This window comes from Carassius carassius, chromosome 49, assembly GCF_963082965.1.
Source record: "Carassius carassius chromosome 49, fCarCar2.1, whole genome shotgun sequence".
Taxonomy (NCBI): domain Eukaryota; kingdom Metazoa; phylum Chordata; class Actinopteri; order Cypriniformes; family Cyprinidae; genus Carassius; species Carassius carassius.
Window position 1 is genome coordinate 17825333 of NC_081803.1, and position 27048 is coordinate 17852380.

Below are 27048 nucleotides of genomic sequence, written 5' to 3' on the forward strand. Positions count from 1 at the left end.
GTAAAAATGATATATATACTGTTCGTTTTCTTATACAAACCGCTCGTTTCATGTCTTAGGTCATCAATGTGTACTTACGATGAGTAATTGTTTAATTTGGACTCCTCTGTGCATGCTCTTTGAGGTGGTGACCATAGACCTCCATTATATGAGTCACAGACAAGAACGGTTCGACCTAAAAATATCAAAATGGAAACTACTGCAGAAACAAAGACACCTACATCTTGGATGCCCTTGAGGTAAGCTAAAACATATCAAAATTTAATTTGAAAGTGAACTATCCCTTTAACACAAAAACCTTTAGCTTCATACACTGTAGACAAGTATGACCCTAACTGTGGAAACCCAGCTAAATTCTTATTATTTTAATTTTTTTAACAGGGGGTGAGTAATTCACTCCTTGATTTGCTTAATAATAGCCTGCTTTGAGATTGTTTTGACAGACATGTTAATGTATTATTTTAAATGCCTTTATTGCTAAGTGTTATTTTAAACGTGTTTATTGGGGAAGTCATGGCCTAGTGGAGTTTGACTCCTAACCCTAAGGTTGTAGGTTCCAGTCTTGGCCCAGTAATATGACGACTGAGGTGCCCTTGAGCAAGGCACTGAACTCCCAAATGCTCCCCGGGCGCTGCAGCATAAATGGCTGCCCACTGCACCGGGTGTGTGTTCACAGTGTGTGTGTGTGTTCACTGCTGTGTGTGTGCACTTTGGATGGGTTAAATGCAGAACACAAATTCTGTGTATGGGTCACCATTCTTGGCTGTATGTCACTTCACTTTCACTAAGTTTAAAAGCACAGCTGTAATTTGCGTGCAATGTATTTGGTTTCCATGACAACCCCATTCGCTTCCTGCTACTGCTCTATGTAATCAGAGTGTGAATTTGTAGATTTTCTATAGCAAAACTAAAATGTGTTTAAAATGCAACTGACCAAATCGTCTGGCTCGGTTTGCACCCCCCTCGAACTCGAAGACATCTCTAATTTGACTGTTAACAATCTGATCTCACCTAATGACTCAAGGCAAAGTAGGACGTAATTTGTCAGGAAATGTAGAAATAAGATGTACGTTTGTTTTATTTGTAACTCTTTGGTATATACTTTTATAATTTCAATTATATTACTAATAAAACAGATCTCTGGGGCCCCAAAAGTTAGAATTGTCCTAACGCATAACAACAGACAACTTTATTTCAACTTACTTGAAAAGTTAGAATAAAATACGTATTTAATATTTTTATTGTTAGGCTTTACCTTTGTGTGTAACTCCAGACTTTAAATGCCTTTTGGATAAATCTGAAGTTACTTTGTTTCAGATGTTTTAATTTGAGGTGTGCTGTAAGCAGGGCTTAATTTGTGCCGAAACAAGCCGGATCCGGATTCGGCACCTCCGAAATCGGATCCGGCACCTCAATTTGACGGATCCCCCTCCTCCAGGGCTGGCGTTTCCATATGGCAGACATATATGTGCCGTGAAAAATTTAAGAAAAAACTTATCTCTATTATAATTCGTTATTATTATTTTAAATCAGAGAGTTTTACAAATATTTAACCAATGATAAGTATTTAAAAGAGCTTGTCAGTAAAACTTCATTATGCCATTGGATCCTCAAGCTCTCACGAAACCTCGTCACTCCCCTTGCCTCCACTCAGATTGATGCGCGCACAGCCTGGAGGAGACAGATCTCTGCTTATTCGCAAAGCAAGGGTAAACAGCTACATCATTTTCTTTACTCAAACACGATGTCTGTAAAGGTTAATGTCTTTGTGTGTTTGAAGACTGGAGAAGTAAGTTTTTTGTCATCTAGCCAATATACTTTTGAATGTTTTGTATGTTTTGAATATCCTGTGCATAAGCGCTTTATCGTTTATATCATGAGACATTGGACAAGTTTACTAAACAACAAGAAAAACTAAGCGCCCATATAGCAACAATAAACGTTATATAGCCTGTAAAAGGTGATGATAGCATATAATGCGCTGCACTTTCCTCAGATGCGGACCAAACACAGATCTCCTCATTCGCCGGCCAAAGACCTTGTTAACTCCATTTGAGCTTGTTTTTTATATAACCTGATGTTAATTGCACGTGTCCGATAAAACACAAACACTGACGGCGCAGTGTTGTTTAATTATAGATCCCCACCCCCTTTCTTTCCTCCTCCCCCCCTGTATTTAAGTAGAGTGTGCCATGAAACTGTTTTATTTGTCAACAACCATCAGACATCATATTTTGTGTATTTGGTTGCTTAAACTCAACAAACTACGGCAATAATTCTTATTGTCGAGTTTTACTGCAGGTTTGAAAGAAAACCCATCACCTGCCCTGAACGCCTCCCCACACAACCATTCACACCATTCACAACTCCTGCAACCCATCCTGTACACCTCTCCAAACAACCATTCACACCATTAACAACTCCTGCAACCCGCCGTGAACACATCTCCAATCAAGCGCTCTCACCATTCACACCTCCTGCATCCCCCCTCTCGCCCACACCTGCAATTCAGATAAGCGAGGATTCGGTGCACCAGGTCTTCCGGAAGCAGAAAAGTAAAAAAGCACCAGGCCCAGATTGTGTTACACCAGCCTGTCTGAAATCCTGTGCTGAACAGCTGGCCCCCATCTTCACAAAGATCTCCAACAGATCGCTGGAGCTGTGCGAAGTCCCTTCATGCTTCAAACGCTCCACCATCATCCCCATCCCAAAGAAATCCAAAATTACAGGACTAAATGACTACAGGCCTGTGGCTCTAATGTCTGTGGTCATGAAGTCATTTGAAAAACTGGTGCTGGCCCACCTGATGGACATCACTGGACCCTTGGTGGATCCTCTTCAGTTTGCCTACAGAGCAAACAGGTCTGTGGACGATGCAGTAAACATTGGACCAGTGATGGAGTACTCGAGTCCTGCACTCGGACTCGAGTCCGACTCGACATTCCATTCTCTGTACTCGTGACTCGACTTGGACTCGCGGACTGATGACTCTTACTTGGACTCTGAATCGAGGATATATAAAATCGGACTTGAGCATTCATCACGTTGTTTTTTGACTAAAAACGTTATTAAAAAAATTATATAAGGTGTTACACTTTTCCTTTTTCGTGCCAAAGACCGGCCGGGATCTATTCTCTTCCCTCACAGACACTGCTACCGCTCGCTCTCTTTGCTTGACAACACACTCACTGACGTCACTCACTTTACTTTCACTTTACTTTTTTTCCAAAGCGCTCGGGCACTTGCGGGAAAGGATGAAGCTGATTGGCTAGTTCTTGTCACATGACCCACGGTGCGCTTGCGGCATTCTGAAAAGTTGAAATGTTTTTAACTCGATGCGGTGCGGACGCGCCTGGAAAAAACGAGCGCGACGCTTCCATTATTAGCGCGCATATGCTTCCATTATGAGCGTGCATACCGCGCGCCTACATTGGAAATAACCATCCAGGATATCCATGGCGTTTTTTCTTAAAATATGTTTTTTAAGGAAAACATTTCAGGATGTTTTCTTCATATAATGGACTTCAATGCCAACCAACTCAGTTGGTTGCTATTGTTTCCTCAAAAAAACTTAAAATATTTTCCAATACAGGACTCGAGACTCGACTCGGACTCAAACTCTGGTAATGGTGACTCGACTTGGACTCGACTCGGACTCTTCTTTGGTGACTCGGACTTGTCCTCGGACTCGAACACTGGGACTCGAGACTCGACTCGGACTCGACAGTTGGTGACTTGACTACAACACTGCATTGGACTTCATTATGTTCTGCAACACCTAGACAGACTTATGTGAGGATCCTGTTTGTGGACTTCAGCTCGGCCTTTAACACGATCATCCCAAACCTCCTCCTGCCCAAACTAACTCAGCTCTCCGTGCCCACCTCCGTCTGTCAGTGGATCAACAGCTTCCTGACAGACAGGCAGCAGCCAGTGAGGCTGGGAAAATACACATCCAGCACCCGTACAATCAGCACCGGAGCTCCCCAGGGCTGTGTTCTCTCCCCACTGCTCTTCTCCCTGTACACCAACGATTGCACATCTAAGGATCCCTCTGTCAAGCTACTGAAGTTTGCAGACGACACCACACTCAACGGCCTCATTCAGGACGGTGACGAGTCTGCTTACAGACAGGAGGTTAAAGAGCTGGCTGTCTGGTGCAGTCTCAACAACCTGTAGCTTAACACACTCAAAACAGTGGAGATGATCCAGGACTTCAGGAGAAACCCCCCTGCACTCCCCCAACTCACCATCATGAACAGCACTGTGACTGCAGTGGAGTCATTCAGGTTCCTGGGCACCACTATCTATCAGGACCTGAAGTGGGACATTCACATTGACTCCATTGTGAAAAAGGCCCAGCAGACGTTGTACTTCCTTCGCCAGCTGAGGGAAGTTTAACCTGCCACAGGAGCTGCTGAAACAGTTCTACTCCATCATCATCAAATCCATCCTCTGCACTTCAGTAACTGTCTGGTTCAGCTCAGCTTCTAATTCTGACCTCAGAAGACTACAGAGGGTAGTCCGGACTGCTGAGCGAATCATCGGTTCACTTAATTTTTTTTTGCACATAATATACCTGTACATACATAATGCTCATTGTAATATACCTGCCATACATTGTCAATTTGTGTTTTTTTTTTATCCTTAGGCTACCTACCTATTTGTATTTTTTTTTTTTATTATTCCATCTTGTGTTTGTGTTTTTGTTCTGTCACTGTCATTATGTTGCACTGCGGAGCTTCTGTCACAAAAACAAATTCCTCGTATGTGTGAACATATGGATGTGACTGAGGGCACATAGCCTAATACAGCATGTGGAGCGCCCGAGTACCAAATGGCTTAAAATAGGGTGTGCAAATTATACATTTTCGTGACAATGCAACAGTTTACCCGATTAGTCAAGTCAAGTGACAGTTCTTGTTAGCTGTCCCCATCGAAATGCGAGTGAGTCTTATATCGCAGCTTGCAGCAGGTCGCTGAAGTGCAGACAAGATGCGCTGATGTGAAGCGCGCTCCGAGAGATATGGAAGGCCAAGAGGGTCAAATTCACGTGAATTTTAACGCGTCAACAACACGTTAAATACGTGTATTTCACACGTCGTTTACACATTAAAAATCAGCGCGTATTTCACGTGTTAAATACACGTTAAATACACGTGAAATACACGTGAAGTAAGCGTTAAAAATCAGTTTGAACGGGTCAATGTCATTGGCTGCTGAGGACTTGGGTCAAACCACTTCTGTGAGCTTAGAGGGGTGTACCATTCATAGACAGGCAACCACCATTTAACATGCTATAGATCAGCTTATTCTGCCTTATTATTTTGTCTTTTTTTCTTTTCTTTATTTATATAGCCTATAGAAATAATATATTTAAGTTTCAGTTTTATGAAAAATTTATTTTTTACCACTTTTTGTAAATAAACACATTAGTGGATATTTTAGCTTTAATAGTGGTCACTCTTAAAGGGTTAGAAGTAAAACAACAAATCTGTTTTATGGATGGTAACTGTAAAATTATTACTGAAATATAATTAGTAATTAGTTACACTACTAGTTAATGCAAAAGTAATATAATTAAAATAACTAAATTACTAGTAACTACTTACTGCTCAACTCTGACTTTCAGTAAAAAAACTATATATATTTGGACATTCTCCTGCTGAGAAATAACTGATAAAAATGTAAGAAAAAATTTAGTGTTCAAGAGAAATTATTTATATCCGTCTTATTTGATATTCAATATCTCAGGACATAAATAAGGTTAATTAAAGTGTATCTGTTTCAAATGTTTTGGTGATAGTATAAGACTTAAGTTATCATCAAGCATTAACATTTGTGTGGGGGAAATAGTTACAATGGAGGTAAGCAATCAATTCAGGTTTAAGATACAAACCATTGAAATCAATGTGTCTTTAGAAAACAATCATCTCAGTAATCAACAGCTTTTATTGTGCTTACATTTACAGCTATCGCCAGCAGGTGGCACTTAGTGAAACCTCTTTTTGTTCAGCAATTCTGCACTTTTTGTTTTGTGATTATGCACTCATCAGACAATCAGTAATTAGGTACACAGGTGATGTTATAAGACATAAGCATTTAAGACTTTCAGGATTAAAATGAGAGCTTGTACTAGGGTCAGGACAACAGAAGTATTCTTCTGCTACCACCATACCACAGTGAACCCCCCCCCCCCCCCAACCCCCCATCGCATCAATATTACTAATCATATTTTTCAAACTGCTGAATTAAAATCTAGAAAAAATAGATGCCATATGTCATCTGAAAGGTCTCGTGAAGTAGAATAACACAACAGGGCTCTAGGCTAATTTTTTGCACTTGTTACACTAGTGCACCTAACTTTTTTCTTACAAGTCCACTTTTTTTAAATCGCTGTCCACATAAACAATATTGACTTGTAGCCTACATGATTAACTAACAATCTGGTCAACATAATGTTCTTTATTTGAAGCACAATTCTACAAGAAAGGTAACTTACTGAAAACGTTTTGGTGCTTAAAGTGTTTCACTGAGGTGGAATTTAAACTTAAAACATCTCAAGATATATGAAATAAAAAGAAAATCTAAATTAAGGGTTTTAAGGGCTTCAAACTGAACATATCATGGCTCAATGTCTTATGAACTATCCTCCACTGCAGTCACATGCCCCTCGGATGGCCAACTCCTGTAGTTTGGTCTTCTTGATCTTTGGCCTTGGCTTATCCAGCTGGCCACACTCTCTCTAGCATCAACATCTTCCAGACTTGGCCCTCTACACTGATTCTTATCAGATCTTAACTGTGTCTGAAAAAATGGGACAAACCTGTCTGATTTGAACCAGTGAACAGTCCCTAAACAGCTTGTACTTATTGGATCAGCTATTAAAATAGTTCAGTTTTGTATGTAATAGCAAAGTGATTATATTTTGTTAATATAATATATTTTATTAAGTTAAGTTAGAAAAGCGTTTGGAGCATTTTTTTGTTTGTTAAATATAAGTTTTAAGCTTTTTTAAGTAACGACCAAGCTGCAAGCGGCAGACAGTTAGCCTATGTTTGATCAATTTAGCCTTCTCAAATCATCACGACTTACCTAAAATAAAATCTATAGATATAAAACAGTTGAAGCAAATGACAATGTTTAAACGTTAGACCCAGATAAATGTAAGCTATATCCAATAGTTTGTGAGGAGATGCTTCAGGACAGGGAGACGGCAGCATGATCACTTGCATTTTTTTCCATGGATATGCCTCATTTTTGCTCATAAAGGTAAGAGTAATACATTATTCGTAACTGCACACACAATATCAACAAAACAGTTGCTCGTTCTGCCGTGTTGTCTTTAATAGGAGTACAAAAATTAACCGAAACTCAGTGAACACATATATATATATATATATATATATATATATACAAGCTTTAAATAACTACTTAACAAAATAAAACAAATCAAAAACAAAAACTCTTTCATTATAATCATAACCCATAAAGATGTACTTATCTCTAAAAGCGCTTCTAATGAGGGGATGAAAAGTCGGGATTGCAACAGATTCAGAAAACACTAGTTTATTAGTAAATAATTAAAATACCTTCTTCTAAAATGCAGGATTCTAGTGTCTGTTGTTGAACCACAGGGAGACCTTCAGAGTCACAGAGACTTTTTTTCCCCTTGAATGGCTCGTTGCACCGGTGCGACCTCAGAGTTTTTTAGTCGCACCATTGAGAAATTGTTTGAGGCTTTGAATAAACTGGAGCCAGTTTTATACAAGAAGTCAACCCCAGACCGATATAATAATAATAATAGGCCTATTGATGTCACTGTTTTACTTGTAACTTCATAAAACAAGATTTCAGTGTAAAATTATGCACCAGAATTTTATAGTAGATTCTCCTGATTAAAAGAGCCCAAAACTATCTGTCAAATCTGTCATTTATATCTAAAGATTTATAACACACATAAAACTGCACAGAGAGCATGTAGTTTAGCCAAAAATCTATGGTAGCTGTCATGTAGGCTTTTCACTCATAACTTCATGGAAAAAGCATAGGCTATATCATAAAAAAGATACGTCACTATTTGCAGATTAAAAACTGTCGAAACTCACCATAAAACATCATTTAGATCTAAATATATATTTCATAAAGCTATAACACATAGAAAAAAAATTAGGTAATGTATCTTAGCAAAAAAAAAAAAAATCAGAGGTTTCAGTCCCGTGCCGCCTTACCTCTCAACTTCACCAAACATGCATAGATCCTTTGATCAGATCGAAAGATTTCGTTCATAGAGCTGTGACACATGAAAGCAGACTGGCGCACTGAAGCTGCAAAGAAAAACAGCTCGATACTTCACGTTTCGTTTTCATTCATAGCTTCAAGAATCATGCATAGATCATTATTTTCAGAAAATTATCCCAATTCATCGTAATTTGTTCACTTGATCTAAATATATTACTTACGATTTTATCACACACATGAAACCATTCAATTGATAGCAAACAGTCATTGAAACTATGCTGAATCAACATTTCGTTGTCAACATTAAGTCATTGAATCAACATCTAACTCTGATGTTGATTCAACATCATTTTGCACCCTGATTTAATATTGAAACAATGTTGAAATTCTGTCCATAGATCAACGGAATTTCAATGGTATTTCAATTATCAGGAATATTGAAACAATGTTGAAATTTCAACTGAACTAAGGATCAACGTGATTTCAATGGAATTTCAATTGTTTTTAAATGTTAATTTTAAATGTAATGCCATAAATTAAATAGCCTGCTTTATCTACAGCCAGGATGTTAAAAAGTAATGGAACATTTGAAATCTTGTATAAAACACAGAACACACCACACTATTTAAAATCAAATTCATGTTTATTAGCCTCTCTGCTCTTTATTTACACTTCATTGTCATCTGATGCCTGCATAAGTTGTTGTCCAGTCCCTCCTGCCCGGTCTGGCGCATAGCGCAGCCACTTTTGCACAGCTTGTGCAAAAGAAAATTGGGTGATGGTAGCTGTCCCCATCTGCTGAGTAAGAGCATCTAAAACAGAAGATAAAATCACAATGCAAAATAGCATTTAAGTTAAACAGAACATATATTTGAAGACTTGGAACAAATTCAGTAGCCTAGGCCTATGATTTTTCAATGATCGGATAAGGCAATAAGTCCTCTTGTTGTAGGCTAGATCATATCTCCCCTATAGTCAAAGCACTTTTCAAAACTGCCTGTTCATGGATGTATTCGAATTAAAGGGAGGCAAAAAGGATTAGCTTGCAGTGACTTCTTTCATAAGGAAAATGTATGAGGCCAAAGTGACTCTAAAAATTTTATGTTTATTATTTTATTAGTTCAGAAGTAGTTGTTAACTCCACAAATGTAATCAAAATAACTGGATACTAATTAAATAGTTAATGTAGATTAGAGTTACCATAGACAAAAGATGTTTTGACGAAATAATCTTGGACAAAAACCGTTGCATTCAGTTTTGGACGAGGTTTTGGGCTGGAAAACCTTGCTGACATCTGGCAACCCTGCAGGTCGACAGCTGACATTAGGGCTGCTTCACGATTGACACACCTCTCTGGCTACCAACCAAAGGTAAGTTAACGTTACTGTTATATATAACGTTACACATTAGACATTATATTGCTAACGTCACTTGGACTGTAAGATAGTTTGCTGTGGTCTAGTTCCCAAATTTTCTAAATAATAATAATAAAAACCAATATGGTAAGGTAGGCAACACATGCTCCAATTCCTGTCAGAAAATGCACGTTGCCTACCTGACCATAATGCTGACCTATCGCAGGGTGGTATTGGGTATGGTATTATTTATACCTTTGGGATGAAAATATTAACATGATTAACACGTGCAGGCGTGGCGTTTCAGCTGCGTCGCGTGCCTGACGCGTATCGCTTTCTTTTCCTGTCAAATGTCAAGAGCGCATTATTGTAGCGCGAAAGTACATTGCACTGAACACGTTTTAAGTGCAGGCATATACTCTGAGCGAGCCCAGAGACAATTCTTACAAGAGCAGCGTGTATCTGAGAGCGCCCCCCAGTTCCAGCGCGCAAGCAGAGATGTTCGCGCTTGGCACTTTAAATTCCACGCGTGAGCAGAGAGATTCGCGCTCGTGCATTATATTAATGTACTTTCGCGCTACAATAATGCGCTCTCTACATTTGAAAGGAAAATAACGCCATAGACGCTGTGCTACTGCTGTTAGGTCAGAGCCAGAGGGAGGGCCGCCAATAGACAAGTCTACATTTGGATTAGCGGTGTGTTGCTCTTATCTTTACGGCAACATTTCAACTGTTTCTCATTTTGAGGTGAACTAATCCTTTAACAATTATAGATCACTGTTACAAGTCACTGAATGCTGAGGTTTATTTTTGGATTATTGTGTTAACTTCGTGCTAAGATTCCTGGTGCTGCATGGGGTGAGTTGGGGTGTGCATTAAGGCCCTTTGGCTTGCAGCCTAGGATTGATAATATAGTGGTGATTGAAAATGGAGCAGGACTTACCAAACAAAGATCGGCAGAGTGCCAACTCTTTAAAGGGACGTTTTTGTTTGGTAGGCTCCTTGTTCTTTTTTCCAGCCCAGTTCAGTCTTGAAGCCAGTTCATTCGACAACTGGTGTGCCATCATACGGCGGATCCTCACCTCTAGGGTAGTCCCTCCAATGGTGGCGAGATGAGCAGTCTGGCAAAGTATTACACATTTGCAGCGTTAAAGGGATACTCCACTTTTTTATGCTCATTTTACAACTCCCCCAAAGTTAAACAGTTGAGTTTTATCGTTTTCGAATCCATTCAGCGGATCTCTAAATCCTTCTTTAGAAGAATGTCAGTAACCAGACAGTTTCTGGTCCCATTGACTTCCAAAGTATACATTTTTTCCTACTATGGAAGTCAATGGGACCAAAAACTGTCTGTTTACTGACATTCTTCTTCTTCCTCACCAATCTCGTATATTTTAGCAGTAAACGCAATGTATTTGTCCCTTAATGTCCGTCCCTCCCCTGCCACAGCGTACTCTCCCGTCATCTACAGACTGGAGCTGGATGGTTAAAGCATTGGATTTCTTGATTCCGCTTTGGTGAAACACCCCTCTATACAGTGCTTCAAGATCAAACATAATTTTCAGCCAATTTGGTCTGTGCAGAATTATAATTTTTTTCAGTCTGAATGTAACTTGGATTGATAAAGGCATACTGAAAAAACAGCAGTTTTAAGGAGATATTGAAATGAGAAATGTGAAATTAACCCATTAGTCTACTGTCATAAAGGTGCATATGCATATCAGTGAAGTTCTCTGACAGAATAATGATGTAACTAAAACTACCATTGCCTGTCGGTTTGTGCCATTTAACAGTGTCTCTTCTGCATGGTCCAGGGCCTCCATGGTGTGGAAGGGCAGCTCCAAGGGCTCCGACAGTGGCTGTACCACAGACTCCAATTGTCCACACCTGCAGGACTGGCGGAATTGCCTAAACTCCTCCCGCAGGTCCTTCACCTCCTTGGACAGCTATTGCAAGTGGTGCAAGTTGTTTGCAGAAATAAAATAAAATGAAATAAAAAAAATGTTGTTTTGCTTACTTTGTGTGCAATAGTGTTCTGTAAAAGAACAGAAAAGTAAAAAATCTCTGTTAAAACAGCAATTAAAATTCACAATCATACAGTGTAACTGTACTTTATACATATGTACTCAGGTAACCAATCTGTTATTAAAAATATAAAAACAAAGAAAGTTTCATATAAACAACATAATATACAAATTAAATATACAGTGGTTTATTTTTTTCAGCTACAGTTAATGTAATAGTAGCATTCAAGAAATACATGTAAAATATAAAAAACGAAATAAACTTTAATTTAGGCCTATAAAATATACAATTCTCATTAAAGCTAATGAATTACGCCTCGTTAACTGGACTCCACCGCCTCCTCAGATCACCATAAATGTTAAAGGGATTTTAATGCTAAAATATGCTATTTTTTATGCTGCACTTTCTTCCTATAGTGAATATCAAGCTACAATATATCTGTTTGTCAGCTCAAATGTTTCAGTGGTAGAACTTTTGCCTAGCATGTCAGAGGTCCGGGTTTGGGTTTTAACCCACACTCGTATGTTTTTTTTTTTTTATTTATCAAAACTTATTATGTTTAGCAGTTGTTGTATATCAGACAGGGATACGTTTGTGTATATTTATGTTTAGTAATTTCACCGGAACGAATAGACCGTCTCCACAACGGATTGAAGCGCGTGTCCGAGTGCAGACCTTATACAGTGCAGACTGTACACAGCATCCGGGCCACTGATCGCAGCGACAACAAACACGTTGATCACTTGATAAAAATAATAAAAAATAAAACATTTCAACTCTAGATCGCCTCTTATTAAATTAAACTTATTGTACTAACGTGCAATTGATGCTCAGCTAAATAATTGGAGATGTTATATTTATTTGTATTGGTACATTCGTGCCGCAATATGTTTCTATTATGAAGTACCGGTATGTGGGCTATGCCAAAAATAAATTTCAGTGACTGCAGCACTGCGTCGGTTACTACACTAACCATCAAGTAAAAAATCAGCCTAGTATTTGATTTGGTACAATTTATTAATATCGAACATTAAGCAAGCTTACCTGTACGCTTGTGCCAAGGGTCCAGAAATGAGCTGTGTCCGGTGCAGTACGTTGGGTATACTACCCGTTGATCTCCCGGTCAACCAAAAATCGATGGATTTTCAATCATATTTCCCGGTCAACTATATTTCGATGCATTTTCTATCATATTTCCCGGTCAACTATATTTCGATGCATTTTCAATCATATTTCCCGGTCAACTATATTTCGATGCATTTTCAATCATATTTCACGGTCAACTATATTTCGATGACTTTTCAACAACCGCGTCGTTTCTCTGTCCACTATAAATCAATGACTTTTCAAAACATTCAGGGATCACCCGGAAACCAAATATCAATGCTTAATCAATCATAAAGATAACTATAGATAAATGTTGTTCCAATATTGTTGCCATCAACATTAATAACATCAGGTTTTCATCGATATTGTAATGGTGATTCAACATTTATTTTGCATTGAAATTTCAATATCAACCATAATGATGATTCAGATGGAAAAACAATGTTTATTCAATGTTGGCTTGCTGTCTGAAGCTATGTTGAATGAATGCAGGGATTGACCTCATTATAAACTTGAAAGCTGCGAGAATTATTAAAACTACAGAAATGTAGGACCTGATTAAATATAACTATTACACAGAGATTTGAAAAATAAAATTCCACAACTTTTTCAAAACGTTTTTAGGCCTGGAAATTGTTGTTTTAAAATCGCATGGCATTTTCGTGACCTTACAGACCCTAAATGCAACTGGTGCACGCTCTTAAAATCACTTAAACTGGTCCAGCAATGTGATTGCGCGAATGTTCCGTTACCTCTCCCTCCTGTAATCACATGCCGGATCCGTTATCCCGCTTTGTTCCGGGACCTCGCAATTTACAAATTAAGTATTGGCTATAAGCCATTTTAATTATTCACTTTTTGATGAACCACCATAATATACTTGACACTTACACATAGTTCTATATGACTGTCCTCTTTTTGTCATTGTGTTTTTGATATATATCAGCACAGATACAACATGACTGATAAGATTTGTGATTCGTTCTCAAGTTTCCAAATAAGCTAATGCAACAAAGATGAACATTTTGTCAGTTAAATTTTCACACAAAAGGAATCATACTCAATGAAACAAACTTTAATATTAAAATGCATGTAATTCATGTAAATTATGACTATTATTTACCTTTATGACTTTATGACAATTGCAGTTTTTTTTTTATTGCTCTCAGAATGATGGCTTTATCAGTTTCATTACAATTGATGTTCTGAAAAAATATTAACCAGAGAAGATGCTGGCAGAAATATTTTAAGAGTTAAGATGAGTTTAACTGTCTTTTTAAACCAGGGGTAAAATAAAGCATAGACCATAGGGTTCAGACCTGAGTTCATATACACGACCCATGTCAAAACGTTTATGGTTGTGGAAGAAACTGCTGATATGGAACAGATATAGTACGGAATCCAACAAAGCAGATAAACTGTGACAATGATTCCTAATGTCAGAGCAGCTTTGCTCTCAGATTTCCTTCTCACTGAACCTTCATTTACACATTTGCCACCCTTCATCAGGGTGTTTATAACTTTCACTTGCTGATGTACAACATAGAAAATCCTCAAATATAATGATATGATTAGGATACAAGGAAAAATAAAAGACAAGAACAGATCAGTGACTCTCCAAGTAAAACCCACCAAAACAGAACACTCTCCATAACACATGTTTGTTTTGCGTGAAATTTCAAAATAACTGTTATCAATAATAAAGGCAATGTTATAAGTTGAGGAGCAAACCCAGCTCAAACAGATGCTTATTAATGTTTTAGTCATGGTTATTTTCTGTAGGTACTGTAAAGGGTGACAAACAGCCACATAACGATCAACAGCAATTAAAACTAAATTACTTAGAGATGCTGTGAGAAGCATCCAAATAAATATTGAATAGAGTCCACAAAAAGTGTCTCCAAAGTACCAACACATCTCAATCAGCCTCATGGCCTCTATGGGCATCACAAGTCCAATAAGCATGTCAGTCATAGCCAGAGAGATAATGAGCAGGTTGGTTGGAGTGTGAAGTTTCTTGAAGTGAGAGATGGAGATGATCACTAGCAGGTTCAGAAACAAAGTCCATGCTGACAGCAATGACACAAACACATAAATTATGTTGTATTCATGACTGGAGCGTTTTCCCTTGATACAGGATGAGTTGATGGAAGGAAAGCAGTATTGAGTCTCATGATCCTCTGTGGCATGGGCCATGAGTGAGTCTTTTCCTGTTAGGAGTTTGTTCTGCTCTCCTTAGTGTCCTTTCATTTATAGTGTCTGGATCAGACTGACCAACCGATCTACCGCCCACTCTGATGCTGCATAATGATTTTTTTTTTCCTCCAACACTTTCAAACTTGATGTGATCACTTAGGACATCATGCTAATGAGGCTTTTATTGCCTACATAGCCTAATAAGCACTCAAACGCACGCATAAACTTTATTTTTAAATAACTTTATTTTAAATTTTATTGTGTCTTTTTTTAACATTCCCTTATTGTATAGTTGTATCTACATTTTATATTTTGATCTAGATTTTTAGGCTTTAATGTTAATGTTATCTGTGTGCAACGGGGGTCTGAGAGTAACGCAATTTCGATTCTCTGTTTGTATGTACTGTACATGTGGAAAAATTTACAATAAAGCAGACTTGAACTTGAACTTGATAAAGCGATAAACTAGTGTTTTCAGTTTAAGAGATGAATTCGGTGACACTGACTTGTCATCTCCACATCAGTAAATGCACCTGCATGCAAATGACATACAGATGACGTAATCTGAGAATATATATATGTATGGATATATAGATAGATAGATATGTAAATAGATAGATTTTTTCAGATTTGAATTGTTTAATTTGACAACATGGTCTCACCCTTCATCGTCACGTATTGATGCTTGGTCATTGCCCTCTGGCGTCGACATTCGAGGCAGAAGTTACCCCCTTTCCGTCGCTTTTAAACATAGAGGGCCATCCGATACACTTCAGTGTAAATCCCTCACCTTTAAATCTAGATTAAAATGGCTCATTCGAATTCTGCCGAAGGCATTCAGAATATGTGTTTTACCCAAATAAAATTGACAAACAGTAAGTGTTTGAGAAGGGTGGTGCATTAGAAAAGGGGCTCATCTCCTGTTTCCAAAATGCATCACAAAGTGCTTGAAAAAGCTGTAAACTAATTCCACATTGCACAAGGTGCAAACAACCTTACGCCTGTTTCACCCATACTCCGTCTGCAGTGCGTATGCGTTGCATATTTTTTTACGCACCCATGTTAACGGATTCTAGTTGCGTTCCAGGAGCGTTGCGTCTGCAGCAGTGCAGCGATCATTTACGTACCGAGTAGCGAACTGCAAATGCGTCCTGTGTGAAAGCACATTGAGTCCATGCTGCACCACATACGTAACGCACACGGACTGCATACGCACTGCAGACGGAGTATGTGTGAAACATGCGTGAGCAGGGCCGTAGCTGGGGTCAGCGGGGACCCGGTGAAGGTTGTACCAGTGGGCCCAGTTTGAAATTGTTTAATTTGTATGTTCGTTTATTTTTATTTATTTGTGCTATTTACACAATGTTTAAGTTTTTTTTTTTCAAGTTTGTAGGTGTCAAGGTACAGAAACCAAATAATTAAATGTAAAATAGCACTGGATAGTCTTCAATGTAAAAATGAAATATACAATCAAACCTACATTTATTCAGACACCTTCAACATTTCTCACATTATTACAGTTTTGCTATATATATACGCATCCAAGCTCGGTCAAGTGTCGCTGTTCGTGATACGCGGCTCTCGATCTCTCTCGTGCGCACCGAACACAGCGTGCGAGTAACCAGCTACTCTGTTCAGCTTTTCCGCGTCTTGTGTTTGGATGCTTTAATGTTTAAATCGACAAGCGGTAAGACTTAAAAACATGTGAAAAAGATAAGCTTTTGTGACGATGCGCAGCAGTGGCCCGTCAACTGTCCTGAGCATGAGCACCGATAACGGCCCACCACTATTATTTTACGAATTGCACAATTTTTATGAATTTGTATGAATTGCTTACACCTAACCCCGCCCCTAAACATACCCGTCACTGGGGTCTACAAAATCATACAAGTGAGGTCACATGAATTTGTACAAATTACAGGTAAGGTTTCCACACATCTCATAAAATAGTTGATCTTCCCACATTAAATTATTAATTTGATATTTGCCTTTCGTGGAAATCAATTAAAAAGTACACACATTTACCATATTTTTACCATAGTAACTGTCACTCGACCATTTCATGTGTAGTCAATCCCTTACAAAAATTAACCATGGTATTATTTCAGTAATAGTGTATCAAGGTGTATTTTTTATTTTATTGGTTAAACCATTGTTAATTTCTGGTTACCATAATTAAACTATAACAACCATTTTTTTTTTGGTTTAATTTGTGGTGATGCACATGAAAAAATACTATAGTAATTTATAGAAAAAATTATCGTGTTTTTGAACAATGCTATAGTAAAGTACTTGAATTAATTTGTTGTGGTAATTCTATAGTTTCTGTGATGATATAACCATTATAGTAATATAAAAATATATATTACTTTACCCCAGTACTGTACTAACTTCCCTTTCAGTCGGTCACTCTCGACGCCACGTCAACAAAACTTGGCGGTGAGCAGAAGAGCAAGAGGCCCCGGGACGGGTGACCCAGAGAGAGGTAGTTGTTTTCTGGGGGATGGTGAAGGCACCTCTCCCTCCCCTGGAGGAGGGCTAGGCGGAGAATCTGGAAATCTCGACAGGAGAGCAGTTTTCTCTCTCTCTGGGTCCCAGGAGGGCACGGAGAGTTGCGGACGGCCAAGCTCCGGACCTCACTCATCCTCCTCCATCGCCAGATGGCAGCAGCGGGCGGTTCGAGAGCGTCAACAAAGGCCCTACTCACATACCCTCTGCCAACCCGTGGAACCAGGTGAGCCCTGCACCCAACACTCGCACCACAATCCGGCCTGCTCAAAAGCCGCCCGAGTTGGATTCCTGTGTTCCACCTCGCTGCCCCACTGCGGGTACGGCTGTGGTTCCGCTGGTCCCGCTTGTTGTGTTTTTAAGCGCCTGGTCAGCGCTACCCAGCCCGTCTCGCTGGCTTCTGCGAACCATCAGCCTCGGCTATGCGATTCAGATCGCCCGGCATCCCCCCAAGCTCTGCGGTGTCCGCTTCACTACAGTGAAAGCGTCCGATGCCCCTGTCTTGCGTGAAGAGATCACAGTCCTACTGGCGAAGGACGTGATAGAGCCGGTCCCTCCAGCCGATATGAGGACGGGGTTTTACAGCCGTACTTCATTGTACCCAAGAAAGGCAGTGGGTCATGACCGATCTTGAATCTGCGAGTTTTGAATCGGGCCCTCCATCGGCTACCGTTCAAAATGTTGAAACAGAAACGCATTTTCGGGTGCGTCCGTCCCCAAGATTGGTTTGCAGCGATCGACCTGAAGGACGTGTACTTTCATGTGTCCATCCTTCCGCGACACAGACCTTTTTTGCGGTTTGCGTTCGAAGGACCGGCATATCAGTACAAGGTCCTGCCCTGCGGGCTGTCCCGGTCTCCCCGTGTCTTTATGAAAGTCACTGAGGCAGCTCTCGCTCCTCTCAGAGAGCAGGGTGTTCGCATTCTCGACTACTTAGACGATTGGCTGATACTTGCACTGTCTCAAAATCAGTTGTGCGAGCACAGGGATGTGGTGCTCCAGCACCTGAGCCTGTTGGGCCTTCAGGTCAGCTCGGAAGAGAGCAAACTCCTGTGGCAGAGGATCTCTTTTCTCGATATGGAGTTGGATTCGGTTGAACAGACAGCACGCCTCACAGAGGAACGTGCGCGGTTGGTGCTAGCCTGCTTGAATACGTTCAAGAGCAGGACAGCGGTCCCACTGAAACTCTTTCAGAGGGTCCTGGGGCATATGGTGGCCGCAGCGGCACTTACACCGCTCAGCCTATTACATATGAGACCGCTCTAGCACTGGCTTTATGGCTGAGTCCCGAGGTGGGCGTGGAAGCGCGGCACGCACCGGGTCCAAGTTACACCGGCCTGTCGCCAAACCCTCACTCAATGGTCAGATCTTGCATTTCTCCGTGCAGGGGTGCCCCTAGAGCAGATCTCCAGGCATGCTGTGGTTTACACGGATGCCTCCACCACCGACTGGGGGGCCACGTACAACGGGCATGCAGTTTTAGGGGTTTGGACGGGCCCGCAGCTGCAGTGGCACATCAATTGCCTAGAGTTGCTAGCAGTACACCTTGCCTTGAACCATCTCAAAGGTCTCTTATGAGGCAAGCATGTGCTGGTCCGAATGGACAACACTGCGACCGTTGCGTACATCATCCGACAAGGTGGTCTGCCCTCCCGTCACATGTCGCAACTCGCTCCTCCTTTGGAGTCAGAAGGTTCTGAGATCACTTCGTGCAGTTAACATTCCAAGCCTGCTCAATCATACAGCCGACGAGCTGTCTCGAGCAATGCTCCCGGAAGAATGGCGACTGCATCCCCTGACGGTCCAGCTGATTTGGAGACGGTTCGGAGCCGCTCAGGTAGACCTGTTTGCTTCTCCAGAGACCTCTCACTGCCAGTTGTTCTATTCCCTGACCAAGGGAACTCTCGGCACGGGCGCACTGGCACACAGCTGGCCGCGGGACCTACACAAGTATGCGTTTCCCCCAGTGAGCCTTCTCGCACAGACACTGTGCAAAGTCCGGGAGGACGAGGAGCAAGTCTTGCTAGTAGCGCCGTATTGGCCCACGTGGACCTGGTTCCCCAAACTAGTGCTCCTTGCGACAGCCCCTCCTTGGCCAATTCCTCTGACGAAGGATCTACTGACTCAGAGATGGGGCACCATTTGGCACCCGCGTCCAGACCTTTGGAAACTCCATGTCTGGTCCCTGGACGGGACGCGGAGGTTCTAGGTGACCTACCCCAAGAGGTAGTGAACACCATCACTTCGGCGAGAGCACCGTCTACGAGACACGCTTATGCCTTGAAGTGGAACCTGTTCGTTGAGTGGTGTTCTTGTCGCCGAGAAGACCCCCGAAGATGCCCGATTGTGGTCGTGCTATCCTTTCTGCAGCAAGGGTTGGAGTGAAGGCTGTCTCCCTCCACCCTCAAAGTCCAGGTTGCCGCTATTGCTGCATACCATGACCCCGTGAATGGGAAGTCTCTGGGTAAGCATGACCTCATCGTCAGGTTCCTTAGAGGGGCCAGGAGGTTAAATCCTTCCAGGCCCCCCTGTATACCCTCTTGGGACCTGTCTCTAGTGCTTAAATCACTACAGCAGGGCCCATTTGAGCCTTTGCATTCAGTTGAGCTAAAGTTTCTTTCATTGAAAACTCTGCTCCTGCTTGCACTGGCCTCCATCAAGAGGGTAGGGGACCTGCATGCATTTTCGGTCGACGATTCGTGCCTAGAGTTCGGGCCGGCTGTCTGTACTGTAGACCCTGTTGAGATCCTCCATCACCCTAAGCAGCTGGACGCGGCGGAACATCCGGCGCCAGACCTTCATGATGAATCCGGGAGAACCATGGAAGGGTTGGTTCCATATTGAGACCTAAGCGGTACTCATATGTGTTTAGTCCACGGTATAGCCTTAGAGCCCGTGTTTCCCCGGCAGTTTCTGCCTTCCCAAGAGGGTTTTAATCACCTCAAATTTCTCTGTATACTCCTAAACGGATGCTATATGTGTATTTGCCTCTGAGACCTCCTTCGGGAACGATGGGGCTTCCGCAGCGTCCCGGCTCCAAGCGACGTGGCATCGAGAGTGACCGACTGCATCTGCTGCCTTCTTATACTCATGCAGTGATCAGCGGCAGCTGGATGCAATAATTGCATGCCAATGTGCATTGGCTCGTTTAGTTTACACTCGAAGTAGATTGGTTTATCGAAGCGATATCCCATATTCGTCGGTCACCGACGTGGCGTCTCCGTTCCCTCCTTCAGGGAACGAGGGTTACCATATGTGACCGAGACGTTTTATACAACAACAGGGTATATTATACTACAATACAAAACTGGGGGGAAAATCCCGTACCATCTCAATCCCAGAAGAATAACTCCCATTACCTCCCATTCCCTGGGTTTTGGGGAATCTGTCAGTTAGGCCTACAGTAAAATAAAATAAAATGAAATAAATACAGCAGCCTACAGAAGACAGCATGCCAACTTTAGTTGAATAAAAATACAAAATGTATTTTTTTGTTAATTTATAGAACTGAAAGCCATCTTAAACAATGCACAGTGTATATTGCACACATTCAATTTCATGTAAATCATCCAGAGTTTCGAAGTTTCTCACTTAAGTTCACAGACCGAGACAGCAGAAAGTGCATTCTGTATTTGCTTGAATTATTTTACAGTAGCTAAACATTTCGTTGTTATTCTGAGCGAACACAAATAAATGTAGAGTCTTTACAGATTCTAAAGATATACTATTCTTATCTGTATGAACAAAAATTAGGGAGTATTTTAAGAGCAAGTGTCCGCATCAGTGCCTCCATCTCTCCTACTGTGAGCGTGCTGCTGTTCAGCTTCCACACACGCTTCAATAGCGCACATTTCTGTTGGACAACATTAGACTGAGATTTTGTTTTCAATCCCGAATGAATTTCCATGACATGCGAGATTCCCGAAAAAATGTCAGCCTCTAGTGGAAACCTTACCTGTATGCATTTTGAAGTCATCTAAATCCATCTTTAATGCACTATATTGCTTGTCTATGGTCCGTGTGCAGTTGTTGGCATTTGGGAAATTATCGCCCCTACTGGTGCTCCAGTAGTAACTCCAGCTTCATACATATGTGTCATTTTCATGTTTAGAGGAGGCAAAATGTGACACTAACACGTATTCTTGAGTGGACCAACATGTTTATTTCACATTTTGGCATGATACCGGGTTGGATTATGACCCTGAAAACCCAAACTTTCCAGCGCACCTATATTTCTCATTGGTTGGCCGTCCTGCGTTAGAATTCGAAGGTGAGGGATTTACACTGAAGTGTATTGGATGGTCCTCTACGTTTAAAAGCAACGCAAAGGGGGTACCTTCTGCCTTGGATATCAATGCCAAATGGCAATGACCAAGTGTCAATATGTGATGATGAGAGGCAAGACTGTGTTGCATTTGAAAGTAGACATTTCAACGTATCTCTCTCTCTCCCTCTCTCTCTCTTTCTCTCTCTCTCCCTCTCTCTCTCTCTTTCTCTCTCTCCCTCTCTCTCTCTCTCTATACTGTATATATATATATATATATATATATATATATATATATATATATATATATATATATATATATATATATATATATATATTGTTTTCATGTCTGCAAGTATACATGGAGTTTCTCACTCAAGTTCACAGTGGCTGAGTTGGCAGAAAGTGCATCCTGTTTGCATCCATTATTTTACAAAATCGCAATGTTTTGCTTTTATAGTGAGTGAGTGCACACAAATAAACACAGAGGCTTTACAGATTCAAAAGATGTATTACTCTTATCTTTATTACCAATATGATGGAGTATTTTAAGAGCAAGTGAATGCAACGGCACATCCCTATATCATGCTGTAAGCGCAGTACTGTTCAGATTTCAGACTCCGCACAGACACTTGAATAGTGCACATTTTTCTAGGTTAACATTAGATTGAGTGGCCATGAAAGTTGCTACTACTAACATAGTCTAGATGATAAGCCCTGTTTGAGGTCAGTGAATGATAGGCCAGCATTTGGATGTAACTTTACTGTATTGCCACAAAATCCAGCCATTAACAATTTTTCCGTCACAGACTACGTGACTGTATCACTTTCTGTAGATTTTTTTTTATTTGACTAAGTGACAAATAAAATTTAGGTCGACCAAGCCTCTCTCATCGACTAAAGGTTAGTCGACTATTATGGAGGCAGTCCTACTTTTCATATTTACATAAAAGGTCTCTAACACTATGCTTTGCAATATCCTAGTTAATTATTTGGTACATGTATGCAGTAAGCCTAGCCTGCTTTTAAAAACTGAGGTGCCGCTAGTTGAGTTGTTTTGTTTTAACGGTTAATGTTTTATAATGCTAATTAAAAAAAAAAAACAATGTTTTTGTCATGTGTGGTGCTTTGGTTTAGCATCGGTTACTTCACATTATTTAAATGTAGTCATGTTTAAAATCTGTTATTCTGGATGTTAACGAACCAATATTTAGTTTTAGTACCTAATATGTGTAAATTTTTCACAAGCTCTGAGATAAAGTCCACGGGCGGGAGTGGACACAAACATTGTGAGTGTGGGTAGGAGTGGAACACATAGTTTGCAGGAGCAGGTGGGCCTGGTCACACATTCAGCGGGGGCCTGGTCATACATTCAGCGGGAGTGGGCGGGCAGGGCTCTACACTCAACCAAGCGTTCTAACCACGACCTCGCTTGTAAGTTTTAAGATCTTTGGTATGCCCAAACATACACAGTACACACTGACTAAAATTCCAAAAGTGAAAAAGCATAATAAGACCCCTTTATTAATTAATATGATTAATATGAATTCAGTAATTTGACAAGCAAATGTAAATTAATAGCTTTGCAAATGAAAACATTATAACCACTTTAGGCCTCATGGTCTCATGGCTGGAAATGTCTCTCTATATTTCACGCCCCCACACACAAACAGTGTTTTTGTTGTTTTATCAAGAAAATGGATTACTCTGAAGTAATCCTCTGATGTAAACTCTGAAGCCCTGTTATGGACATCATGGCTTGTTATTTATATAATGTGCACCTGAGGGTGCTGTTAACACCTGTAATACACGCAGAGATGCTCCTCAGGTGCATCAGTCATTTCGTGAGTGCAAAACAAACACAGGCAAACACACACAACATACTGATGTAACAGCTGCTGCTTTCTACTGCAGAGTCAGTGATTTAAGAATAAAGAATTTAATATACAAATTAATCAATCCACCAAAATTAAAATTTGAAAAGTTAGGCAAGGCAAAGCAAATTTATTTATATAGCACATTTCGTACACAATGGTAATTCAAAGGGCTTTACATAAAAGAAAGTAAAAAAAAAAATCACAAAAATAAAACAAGGAATTTAAAAACTTTGAAACAGATTGAATTTTTTTTTAAATGAATTAAAGACAAAATCATTTCAGGGTTGCATTAAATACAGTTTACTACATAAAATACAGTGCAATCGGTGCTCATTCAATAAATGCACAGCTAAACAGATGAGTTTTGAGTCTCGATTTAAAAGTTTGTAATGTTTTATCACATCTGATCTCTTCTGGAATCTGATTCCAACTGCGGATGGCATAATAACTAAAAGCAGATTCCCCTTGTTTTGTGTGAACCTTTGGTATTTCTAACTGACTCGACCCTAATGATCTGAGTGGTCTGAGGTTTATATTCAGTGTGCATATCTGCAATGTATTGACTGCAAACAAAACATTTATTTTTTACAATATTTTTTTACCTGCTAATATGCTGATTTAGCTGCTGCTTTGATATGACTACTGAAATCCAAGTCTGTCTTCAGAATCAAAGATTCCTGACTTGATTTTTAGTTGTTAGACCCCTAGAGTCAAGGTCTGCATTCACATTGAGAACTTAAACTTTGTTTCCAAATGCAATGACTTCAGTTTTTTCGCTGTGTAAATGCATAAAGTTCTGGCACATCCAACTGTTTATTTCATCAATGCAGAGGGAGTCAATGGGGCTGTGGTCATTTGGCGATAAGGCTAAGTAAATCTTGGTATCATCAACATAGTTGTGATAGGCAGTTTGGTTCTTTCTCATTATTTAACTTAGTGGGAGCATATACAGGTTAACAAGAGCAGTGCAAGAATTGAGCCTTGTGGGACTCTTCATGTCATGGATGTCCACTTAGACTTATACTCTCTTATACTCACATAATAACCTCTCCCTTCTAATAATGACCTAAACCATTTGAGTACCATCCCAGAAAGCCTGACCCAGTTTTCCAGTCTCTCTAGTAGCATGTTATGATCGACAGTGTCAAACGCAGCACTGAGATCTAGTAATACCAGCACTGATATTTTGCCAGAATCAGAATTTAAGCGAATATCATTTATTTTCTTAATGAGCGCTGTCTCTGTGCTGTGATGCAGTCGGTAACCAGATTGAAAATTGTAGGCATCCATTTGAGATCAAGTTGTTCACATGATTAAAAACAAGATTTTCTATAATTTTGCCGATAAAAGGAAGATTCGATATTGGTCTATAATTGCTCAGAATGGTGTTTATCAAGATTGTTCTTTTTCAGAAGGGGTTTAACAACTGCAGTTTTCAGCAAGTTTGGAAAGGTCCCAGAAATAAGTGAGGCATTCACCACTTCTAAAAGATCTGCTCCTAAACAGTTTAGCACAATTTTGAAAAAAAGATGTGGGAAGTGTGTTAATATAGAAGGTTGACAATTTTACAAAATTTAGCTACCGATTGCAACAAAAATAAACATAGTATCTTATTTCTGATATTGTTGCCGAATCTGTCTGGCCTCTGCATAACTTGAGTATGTGCTAATCGCCTTCCTGATATTAATGATCAAACTCTGATGAAATCATTGAGAACATTTCAGTGAACTCTTCAACAAAGGCTGGAAAGTATTTTGGAGGCCTGTAAATAGTGATAAAAAGAACACGTGGAGCACCTTTCAACAAAATCCCAATATTCAAAAGACAAGTACTGAACAAATGACACTTGCTTGCATTGATAGACCTCTTTAAATAGAGCTGCTACACCTCCACCTCCACCTCTCCGAACAGTCCTGTAGACACTCATAAAATTATAATTAGGAGGTTTTGTTTCATTGAGGACTGTTGCACTGCAGCTAACTTCAAGTCATGTTTCAATTAGAAACATAAAATCCAGATTGTTTGTGGTTATTAAGTCACTGATTAGAAATTATTTATTTATGATTAATTAACCACCAATTGTTCTCAGAAAGATGGCTTTATCAGTTTAACTACAATTAATATTCTGTAAAAATATTGACCAGAGAGGATGCTGGCTGAAATATTTTCAGAGATAAGATGAGTTTAACTGTCTTTTTAAACCAGGGGTAAAATAAAGCATATACCATAGGATTCAGACCTGAATTAATATACATGACCCATGTCAAAACATTTATGGTTGTGGAGGAAACTGCTGAAATGGAACAGATATAGTACGGAATCCAACAAAGCAGATAAACTGTGACAATGATTCCTAATGTCAGAGCAGCTTTGCTCTCAGATTTCCTTCTCACTGAAACCTCATTTACACATTTGCCACCCTTCATCAGAGTGTTTATAACTTTCACTTGCTGATGTACAACATGGAAATTCCTCAAATATAAAGATATGATCAGGATACAAGGAAAAATAAAAGAAATAAACAGATCAGTGACTCTCCAAGCAAAACCCATCATAAAAGAACACTCTCCATTACACATGTATGTTCTGAGTGAAATTACAAAGGCAGTGCAATAAGTTGAAGAGCAAACCCAGCTCAGACAGATGCTTATTAATGTTTTAGTCATGGTTATTTTCTGTGGGTACAGTAAAGGGTTACAAACAGCCACATAACGATCAACAGCAATTAATACTAAATTACTAAGAGATGGTGAGAGAAGCATCCAAATAAATATTGAATAGAGTCCACAGAAAGTGTCTCCAAAGTACCAACACATCTCAATCAGCCTCATGGCCTCTATGGGCATCACAAGTCCAAAAAGCATGTCAGCCACTGCTAGAGAGAGAATTATCAGGTTGGTTGAAGTGTGAAGCTTCTTGAAGTGAGAGATGGAGATGATCACCAGCAGGTTCAGAAACACAGTCCATGCTGAAAGCACTGATACTAACATGTAAATGACATTGTATTTATGACTGGAGCGTTTTCCCTTCATACATGATGAATTGATGGAAGGAAAGCAGTGTTGAATCTCATGATCCTCTGTCTCATAGGCCATGAGTGAGTCTTCTCCTGTAAGGAGTTTGTTCTGCTCTCCTTACAGTCTGTATCAGACTGACCAACCCATCTACCGCCTACACTGATGCTGCATAATGACTTTTTTTCCTCTGACACTTTCAACCTAGATATGACAATTTATGACCTATACAGTATTCCTGCTATATTTTTTGTAATCATTTTTTATTTTTGTAATTTTTATTTTGCCATTAATTATCTAGACTATGGTGGCCCTCATTAGTCTAATATGTTCCACCACAGTTTCATCATGTTTTCAGAGTTTCATCATGTTTTTATTAGGGCTGCCCTCGACTAAAGATTTTTCTGGTCGACTAGTAGTCGTTTATTTTAAATATTAGTCAACTAATCACACGTTTATTA

General features: G+C 40.0%; 1 protein-coding gene and 1 pseudogene across 1 annotated transcript; both read right to left on the reverse strand.

Moving 5' to 3' along the window:
• Positions 1-13919: 13919 nt before the first annotated feature.
• On the reverse strand, positions 13920-14978 carry LOC132132493 (trace amine-associated receptor 13c-like; annotated as a pseudogene).
• Positions 14979-25690: 10712 nt separating this feature from the next.
• LOC132132631 (trace amine-associated receptor 13c-like) lies at positions 25691-26701 on the reverse strand. The gene has a single exon (XM_059545073.1). It carries the CDS (start codon positions 26666-26668, stop codon positions 25691-25693), a length of 978 nt encoding a protein of 325 aa, XP_059401056.1. The 5' UTR covers positions 26669-26701.
• Positions 26702-27048: the final 347 nt, after the last annotated feature.

Excerpts from the sequence above, each read along its gene's own strand:
- LOC132132631 (XM_059545073.1), bottom strand. The coding sequence starts at position 26,668 with ATGGCCTATGAGACAGAGGATCATGAGATTCAACACTGCTTTCCTTCC.